The following is a 9,441-nucleotide window of genomic DNA, read 5'->3' on the forward strand; positions in this document are numbered from 1 at the left end:
GCTTCCTGCCAAAGGGAAGAAAACCATTTTGCCAACCTGGAGGATTTTATTTCTGTCTGGCAAATAGTTTGTAACTCATTGACAAACTATAAAGTCCTCTCGAGATGCTGGACCAGAGAGCATAAACATCATTGGACTGAAAGGATAAGAGCTTTGTAGCGGGGATATAAATACTCTGGATTCGGATTCTGCTGGTTATTTGAGCAGACAAGTCTGGACAGACGGATTTGGTGGGGGGGAAAAAACCGCGATGCTTAGGCACACTGCTTCATTAAATGTTTTCCACTGTGTTTCTGAAAATATTTAAAAGACCAAGAAAACAAAAGCTAAACAGACTCTGCGCTTAAAATTAGTTACACATCAGCAGTGATATGGCGTACAGCAGAACTGAAGTGTTGCATGTATGGGTGGCTCACTGTGTCTTGGGTTTGCTGGCGTAATGGGTGTGCGTCTTGGTCTGAGGATTGAATGAGACACGGTGGGGAGAGGCTGGGATGACGAGGGGAGACAGAAGTGACCCGAGTTTGCCTGGGAGGTGGCAGGGGGCGAGGTGGCAGGGGAGGAGGTGTGAGGAACAAAAGGAGGAGTCTAAATGGTAGCCTCCAGCAGCGAAGGGGCAGGCAGGACAGGCGAGAGGTCCACCACATGTGGTGCAGGGTGCTGGTGTGGAGTCAGATCGAAAGGGAAAGGTGGTTGTTCTTGAGAGATGTGAAGGAAGTTGTTAGGGCATCAGCATGTGGTGTGTGTTTTCAGTGTGTTGCCATGAGGAGATGAGTCCTATGTGCAAAGTCGTGACATAAGTGTGAAGGCGTGATGGAGCTTTAGCAGAGGAAGCTGGTCACCCACTTGCAAGGAGAGAGGAATGTGGGGCAGTATCAGGGAGCAACAGTCTGGAGGAAAGATCAGGCCTGCGGTTTATTTCTAAAGAAGGCAATGGAGGGTCTCGGGTTGGAGAACATTCACTGTGGAAGTTGAGAGTAGTACTGCAGAGATTAAACAGCTTGCAGGGCACAGGGTTTTTTTAATTGGGGTTTTGTACCAAGGATCAAAACTGTAGCTGGATATTGTGGGACTTCGAGAGATCCAGTAGGTTGGTTAGCCATCCATATGAAACAAGGGTGGAGATACACATGTTGCATATGGTGGCAGTGGTGGTGAGAAGAAACAGAAGAGGAGCTCTAGGATGCAAGAGGAGCTGGATAACTCTAGGAAGGAGAGATTCTGGAGCCTTTCCCTATAGTCCTTTGGCTCCACTCCAGCTTTTGGTCATTTTGTTTGAATGTCCTTCTCCGTGGGCAATCAACAGTAACCAGTTCTTATTGTAACACATGTCTATATCCTGCTGTGTAGGACATTTTAGCTGTGGGGTCAAGGCAGCCATGAGAACAGGTAATGATTTCTTTGCTCCTTGCAGTAGTGTTTTAAGAGCTGAACTCGGAAGCAGAGGTTGAAGTAAGCTGTGCGTATCAGAAGCTTTTCAAGGTGATGATCTGTTTTATGGGTATACACAATTGTGAAGGTGTGCCACAGCATTTTTGGAGTGCAGCCATTGACTTTGTGGTGACCAGACAGTTTTCAATTGCTCTCCCCACAGTCACCAACAATCTCCCTTTTCATCAGATCTGTGGGCTGCTGCTTCACTTCCCTGACTTTTGTTCTCTCCAGCATGGCTCATGTCAGGGAGCAGCAAGAGAAGGGCTGCTCCTCTGGGGAGGACAAGCTTGGAGCCAAAGGTGATGATGACAGCCACCAGCAGTGCCCTCATTAACTAGGATACAGTCCTACCATATCTGAACAGGGCAGGCAGAACAAGATGCTGATAGCAGGGGTCCATCAACAGTCCCAGAGAAGATGAGGTGGTTAATTTGGTCCAAGTTCTACCCAGCAAGTCCGGCAGTAAGAGATGGTGCCAGAGACAGGACTGGAGACAAGTTGCCTGCAGTGTAGGTCCAAGGTTTGTCCAGGAGATACGACTGAGGACAGTGTGGTTCAGACGAAGCGGTATGCCTGGACCTGAGCTTAAATGGAGCTCCTGGACGATGGGTAGGGGTCTGAGGTGAGGCTGTTTAGGGCATTTAAAGCCTGTTGGTGCACTCAGGGCCCAGACAGCTAGAAATTCCTCCTCTCTCCCTGTCCTTTCTCCATCAGCCTTTGTGGGTGTCCCCTTAATCTTTTAACTCTTCTCTCCCCAGTTTATCTCTTGTCATTTTTCATGGTGGCTCTTTCCCCACCCTTCTCTCTGATGGCCCTCACAGTTCTCTCCTACAGTGCTTTGGGGTTTCACTGCTGTCTGTGTGGAAATGCTTCCTACTGCTCCTCTTCACCTTGACTGTTTTCTCTTACTTCTGTCTTTGCAGAATTCCATGCAAGGAGAAATGCAAAATAAATGAACTCTCTTTTTCTGCCCCTCAAGCCTGTCTGCCTGGAGCATTAGTAATCATATTAACCTCACAGTCTCCTTGTTAAATTTCCTTGCTTCTTCCTGATTGCTCATTATCCAGTTTATTTATAAATCATTCCAGGCCTTCTGTTGGTGTTATACTGAAGTCTACCTGCTCTTTTCTATCGCTTCTGTTAAAAGCCTCTATAGAGGTGCTCATCACTCACCTTGTCTGTTGGCTTTCCCTTCCTTGCTGAGCTGCCCATCCCATTCCAAATGCAGCTGCTTAAAATCTACCTGCTGCTCAGACCAGATTGCTCTCAAATTTAATGTCTGATGACTTACAAACTGCACAGTGTCACTTTCAAGCTCTTGTTTCCTTCTGCTACCACTTCTTTCTGGTCTTTCTCTTACTCCTGCCTTTCCCCCTTTCCCCAACTCTCCTTCTTGATAAAGAGGAGGTTTTAATTCTACATTTTGCATGGTGCAGAGCACAGGCAATAAGGGCTTGCTGAGTTGTCAGGATTGATTTTCACATACCTTAAAAGTCCCTTCACCCTGTGCCAGGCTGAATGTGCCATAAATACCATAAGATACCTTAGAATGATGGAGATGGTCTCAGTGTAAAATGGAGCTGGGCAGTAATGCTCTCCAAGCTGCTGTAGTGTAGAGTTAGAGAAATTACTTTTTGTTTTTCTTGCAATCTCTTGAGAGGTAATCCCAAGCTGGGAGGGCATGGTGTCTTCAGCTCCATCTCATCTCAGTGTTTCTATGCTTGCTGCCTTTATCCCCAAGTTACCATTCCTCAAAAGCTAAGCATTGTTTGTCATCACAGCTGGCTGATGGCAAGGCTGTGAGATTTGCTGTTGACAGCAACTCTATTTTGCCACAAAGTGCCATCCCTTCCCCTCTTCTTAATTCTTTTCTTGTGTGGCAGACCTGTGTACCTTGGGGAGAGGTCAGGGAGGAGCCATTCCAAGATTTGCTCCCAAAACCCTGGGGTTGAAGCTCATGTATCTAATGGTGTGATTCAGACCCATTTTAGTTGAGAAAAGGGACATTACTCCAAAATGGCTCCATCACACTCTTTACTTGTCTGCACTTGCAGAGATCCAGACTGGATTTGGTCAAACCTAGACAAGTTACCGTGCCCATTTGTGTCCCTGACTAGGTGGAGATAACTCTCTCTTGAGTCTTTCTCAGGCACTGGCCACTCCAGTTTAAAACACTGCAGGATGGAGTCCTGTCCGCTCTCTGAAGGAGCATTCCCAAGTCTCTCTGCTTTTGGCTGCTGACTTTCAGCACAAAATTCCTATTGCTTAGATTCATTGCTGTTCTTTCATGTGGACCACGACAACCAATTCCATCTTCTTCCTTTACATTTCTCAGTGATGTGCCTCCAGACATCTTACACAGATTGCTTGTTTTGTATGCCATGTGGTAAACCAGTTTAAATCTGTCCCAAATAAAAAGCAGTCAGAATTCCTTATCATGGAAGGGTCCCAGCATAAATTCCTGAAATGACTTGCCAGTGCAGAGGAAATGTTGATCTTTTTTTTTTCTTTTTTCCCGTTCTTAGAAGGCAGGCATGACTGTGGTTGGTTTCTGTTGCTTTATTTACTGTCAGTCTAAGTAGAAATCTCAAATTGAAGTAATTCTTCTTTGCCCATGTATCCTGGCAGTGGCATGTGAGAAAAAACAGATACTTGGTAGTGAGCTGCTTGCCATCCGTGTCTGCTGTGTCGATAAATCATGGACTTCAGTGTTCAGGGCATCTGATCTGGAACATTTTGTTAGTAATAAATTCAGGCACACACAAAATACTGTGCTGCTTAATTGCCAGCAAGACCAATAATGATTCATTTTGTGTTGTTTTTTTTTCTTCTTCCTCTGCAGTGACCTTAATGGAGAGACAGAAGAGGAAACAAGAAATAGAGAAGGGACTTCAGTTCATTCAGTAAGTGAACAACCTTATTATTTCCTGAGGCTTTGGTGGCAATTGTCTTCGTATCAAGGATTGCAGGACCTGAGTTCTTCCTATTCACTGCTTTGGGGCTGCTACATGGGAAAGAGATATCGGTCCCGAGAATTTCCACTGTGGTTCTTCAGGGTGTTTCTTGTCCTGCCATCTCTCTAATCTTGAAATTGTATAATTTTAGTTTCCTTAGATTGTGCCCTCCACTGCAGTTCCAGGATGATCTTTATAGTCAGCAAAATGCAAATAGTACTTGGGCTTTATCTTCGGTGTGAGAATCTTAAAGTCCTCTCTCAACAAAGTTATCCCACCTTTCTTGGGAAGGGAGATAGTATTTCTATTTTGTAGGTGGGGAGAGCAGGGTAAATGACTTGCCAGGTGCCCCATATAGTGCCTGTAGCAGAAATAGATGACCTGGACTCTTTTACAGTTGCCAACCTGGTAGGTGCCTCAGGTCACTCTTCTGTAACTGTTGTGGCCTTCTAGAGCTTGAGGTGCTTGTTCATGTGGTAACTAAAAGTCCAAGTGCTTCCTTATAAAGTACAGTAGTGTTTTTTCCTTCCAGTGTCTACGTTAGCAAAGGTCTCAAATTCAGGTGCAGGTTCCATGGTAAGTAAGGAAGCAGCAAGATTATAATCAGATTGTTTTGGGGTTTTTTTAAGGTCTGCTTTGAGTCCTGCAGTTATTATTGCTGAAATCTGTTAATCTACAATAGGAAAAAAAGTTTTCCAGGTTACATATTTGTATTCTGTGGCATAGCAATGATATTTTCACCCCAGACTGAGATTAAATGGGGCTGATAACTTAGTTTCAGAGGGGCAATTGTGAGGTTTATTTATTAGAAAGAAAATGGTTTAGAAATAGGGGGCGTTGTTCATGCTTCTGGAGCACATCTTAAACTCCAAAGCGGGGACAGTGTCATTTGTTGGCTTGTTTTGATGTGAAAGAGGGGTAGGCCAATTTTGTAAGCAGCATGAATGTTTCTTACAAAGCCAAGGCATTTCCTGTAGTTAATTTTAAGAAGCAGATGATGATTAGATTAGATGAAATCTAAAAAAAGTTTATTCTCTGACCAATAAGATAATGTATATGATGTTGTATTTCAAAGGTAAGGAGGGCTATGAAAGGTGCTAAGGATTTCTCTAGAACCTAGTGTTTTCTCCTTGAACAGAAAAAATAAATACAGGTGGACCAAACCTGGATGACCTGGTTGGTCTGATTTGAAGAATGGAACCTTTTGTCTAAGTCTCGGTGCTGTTACGGTGTAGGTGTTACCCACACAAGCTCTGCCAATTTAGTGGCCCAGCCTGGCAGCCTTGGCCCGGACAACTGGAGTTAAGTGCCTCCTCCTGAACCTGCATTTTCTCCTTTGCTTTTGTGGTGTAGGCCTGTAGGCGTGTGGCTAAGTTAATGCAGAAGAAAGTGATTGCTTTTATCATTGTACGTCTTCGGTCACAGAGAGGATTTAAGGAGGTCTTGTAGTGCCAGTCTGGTGCCTCTCATTAGAGCCAGATACACTTAAGATATGCTTGTATTCTCCATGACAATCTCATGGGACTTTCTCAAGTGTGGTTTTTTTTAGGTGGCTGGCTGAAGGCACATTACAGAGGATTGTGTATGTGCAGAAAATAGCTGAGAATAAAATTCCTCTAGTCTCAGATCCCTTTGGGACCTGACCATCTCTTGACGCCACTGTGGCCATCACTGAGCACAGTGCTCCCTAATTGTTTTCTCTTTGCCCCAGCTGCCTTTAAAGTGATAAATTGTTTAGCAACTCACAGAACCAGAAAGATGGTTTCTTCATCAGACAAAAGCCTGTGTTTGTATGGATGCCTATTTCATGAGCATTTTCTCTTCTTTTTTTTTTTTCAGGTCCACATTACCCCTAAGCCAAGAAGATTATGAGGTAATGAAGAATTTGTTTTCCAAAGTTGAGAACTCTTTGGTTAGCAATATTTGTTCTGTTGCACAGCCATTAGTGTGTGCACCGAGAGTGGAAAGCATGGGGTTGTCTGTCACAGCTTGTCTGTAACGTAACATTTTAAGGGTCTGACAGTGACAACTTTCAGGAAAAGAAGACGTTTGAGTGTTCAAGAAGGAAGGAGATTTGACTGGATTATTCTTCTCTACCAAAAGACTGACATTTTACAGGAGGGTGGGGAGGCAGGAGAATCTTAGTGGGCAGGAAGCTTGCTAAAACTATTTACTCTCTCCCTGCTGCCCAGGCCTTTTTGCAGAAGCTGGTGAGAAACCTGTTTGCAGAGGGCAATGATTTGTTTCGAGAGAAGGATTTCAAGCTTTCACTGGTACAGTATGTAGAAGGGCTGAATGTGGCAGATTACGCAGCCTCGGACGAGGTGACCATCCCAAAGGAACTCCTGTGCAAGCTGCATGTCAACCGAGCTGCCTGCTACTTTGCCATGGTGAGCGCCTTCCCAAGTCATCCCCAGGGGCCAGGGAGGACATCATGGTTGCAGTGCCATGCAGTTGGAAAAGATGTCAAGGAGGATTTCAATTGATTTTGTCCACTCCCTTCTCCAACACTGGGGGAGATTATGACACACAGAAAACTGATATCTCCCCACTATCGCACTGTGTCTTGAGAGACCAGAGGAAGGATGTGAAGGAGAGGGAGCCAGGCCTAAGGTACTGACAATGGAGTTCTGGTTCATGCTGGTGAAGAGTTAGAACAGTCCAGAGATTGGAAAGAACCAGTCCCTTCCAGTAATGACTGTGTATTTCTCTGGAATACTGTTTGAGTGTTGCTCTGCAGGCTCCTGCCTCCTCAAGTGGGGCACTGGAAGACAGAAGGCTTTGGGTCTTGACGGAACTTTCAGCACACACATGCAAAATTATTGTGCAATACTCAGGCTCTAAAAGGCTACCTGCTTCCATTTTCCTAGGGAATCTAACAGCTTTCCTTTATGGGACAGCCCCCGAGCAGGTCCATCCTGTTCATAATGAGGCTGAGTTCCGTGAAAAAAAATAGCAAGCAGTCACATAATTAAAGACTGTCAAATGTCACATGCCCAAGGTAGAGAGGGAGACAAGCTAAGGTTACTCAAGCAGTCTCAATTCTGGCCTTCACTGACTTTGAAGTGTTTTCAGTTTTGCAACTTAACAAAATGTTCTATTACTGTAGGTTGTGTGTGTTTGTGTGTTGATTGTGTATGAGGTAAATATATATATATTTACATATATGTATTTCCAACTGCTTTTTATATTCCTGTTTTCTGCTGAGAGATAAAACATTTGCATTCACATAGAAGGAGAGGGTTAGTCTGCTGTGCCTCAGCTGACTTGAGGTGGTCTCTTCCGTGCAGGGGTTGTATGAGAAGGCACTGGAAGACAGCGAGAAGGCTTTAAGTCTTGACAAGGAGAACATCCGAGCACTCTTCCGGAAAGCCCGCTCCTTAAATGAACTTGGAAGACACAAAGAAGCATATGAGTGCAATAGCCGATGTTTGCTGTCCCTTCCACATGTAAGTTTTTGACATACAACTCATCTTGATTTCTGTGGCTCACCACCTTCCTCCTTCATAACCTGCTTAGTGTGAGGCTAGAGGATAGTGGAAGAGGAAGCTTGGCTTTTCCTGGAAACATGCTTATGCCCAGAAATTCTATCTGTCTGACTCAAAGATGTTTGACCTGACATGTTTCTTCAGTCTAAGTCACCCTCTACAGACAGTACCAGCCAGAGACACCAGTTAGTGACAACAAGTTTGATAGCTTGTTTGTGAAGACCAAACAAAATGTGAACTAAGGCCATGAGATTGTTTTAATTAGCTGGTTTTGAGTGTCTAATGGGAATAACTAGGAGCATGGGACAAATAGGAACTGGAGCACTGGAAGGAAAACATGTATACTTTTCCTATTTTAGATTAAAATGTTTCACATTTTGCTTACTGATTGCTAAGGCAAGCTGAAAAAGCTTTTTATTTCTTGTCAGACATGTGAAAGTGACCTTTACATCACGTCATAATTATTTTTACGTTCACAGGTGTGTAAGTTTTTGCATTCAAGAAAAAGGAAAAGTTACTGATATCTGGGCTGGAAGAACCAGAGGCTAGTGAGGAAAAGGATGAACCTGCAGGGAAAAGTAGGTTGGAAAGATCACCATGGCAAGTAGAGAGAAGAGAGCAAGCTTCAAGGTTGGAGAGGAGGGAGGAAACGTTGGGATATTACGGAGGGATATCACAATAGGTTGAGCAGATATTTTTTTTTCTTCTTTGAAGAAACTGTTAAAGTAATCCAATATTTTTGCAAGTGGGAGAAAGAGGAAAGCAGAAGGAGGGTTGCTGGTGATAAATAAGTGAAGAAGGTTGTGGCAGGTTTTTAGTCTGGGCATAACTGGAGAGGGTGTAGCAGGGGAATAGAATGTGGCCCAAACCTTTGACTGAAGCACACAATGGTCTGTGAGTGGGCCTGAGCAGTGAGCAAGGAGGATGGTCAGTGGCATGCAGCAGGGAAAGCAAAAGGATCTGCTTGACTAAGCTGAGGCTGTTTAACCAGAGCCAGAGACAGTGAAAATGCCTTGTAGCTAGTAAGTTGGAAACTGAGGCTTGGTTTCAGCTTTAAAAACAAACAAACAAGCAAAGCAGGCTAGTGAATACTGTCTGCATATCAAAACTGATTATTAGCTCTGTGGCTGGCGGAGAGGGAAAATATGCGGGCTGTGCAGGAAGGCTTGCAGACTCCTTCTTCCCAGACATGTGGACCTCATGGAAGTTGTATCAGCCCCCAGCATGGGGGCTGGCCGCAGCCAGCCTTGGCACATCCTTCAGCCATCTTGCCAACAGGACTCGTGAACCCTGCTTTCGGAGAGTGGTTGCTTTCTTGGAAGCAGACACGAGATTCTAATTTTCTGCAGCATCAAAAGAGTGTGGGAGGAGGTCCTGGTGCAACCCCAGTATCTCAGCAGGACTGAATGATAAAGAGCACTTAGGTCTGCATGGGCTGTCCTAGGGCTGCTCTGGCAATTGTCCACCTACTGCTGTCTACAAGTGAGGCTTCTTGGCAAAGCCCACTGTGGATAACTGCACTCCTGTTTATTTCATGGGAGAGGTGCCTGAGGACTGGAGGAAGG

General features: G+C 44.7%; 1 protein-coding gene across 1 annotated transcript; it reads left to right on the forward strand.

The window, feature by feature from the left end:
- Window positions 1-4,276: 4,276 nt before the first annotated feature.
- Window positions 4,277-7,837, forward strand: LOC104526267 (zinc finger CCCH domain-containing protein 7B-like; the record flags this gene model as incomplete). Its single annotated transcript, XM_010169677.1, has 4 exons — window positions 4,277-4,337; window positions 6,228-6,261; window positions 6,581-6,778; window positions 7,679-7,837. Coding segments are annotated over 4 exons (452 nt in total), but the record flags the coding sequence as incomplete, so codon positions are not given.
- Window positions 7,838-9,441: the final 1,604 nt, after the last annotated feature.

This window comes from Antrostomus carolinensis, unplaced genomic scaffold (genome assembly GCF_000700745.2).
Source record: "Antrostomus carolinensis isolate BGI_N321 unplaced genomic scaffold, ASM70074v2 scaffold50876, whole genome shotgun sequence".
Lineage (NCBI taxonomy): Eukaryota > Metazoa > Chordata > Aves > Caprimulgiformes > Caprimulgidae > Antrostomus > Antrostomus carolinensis.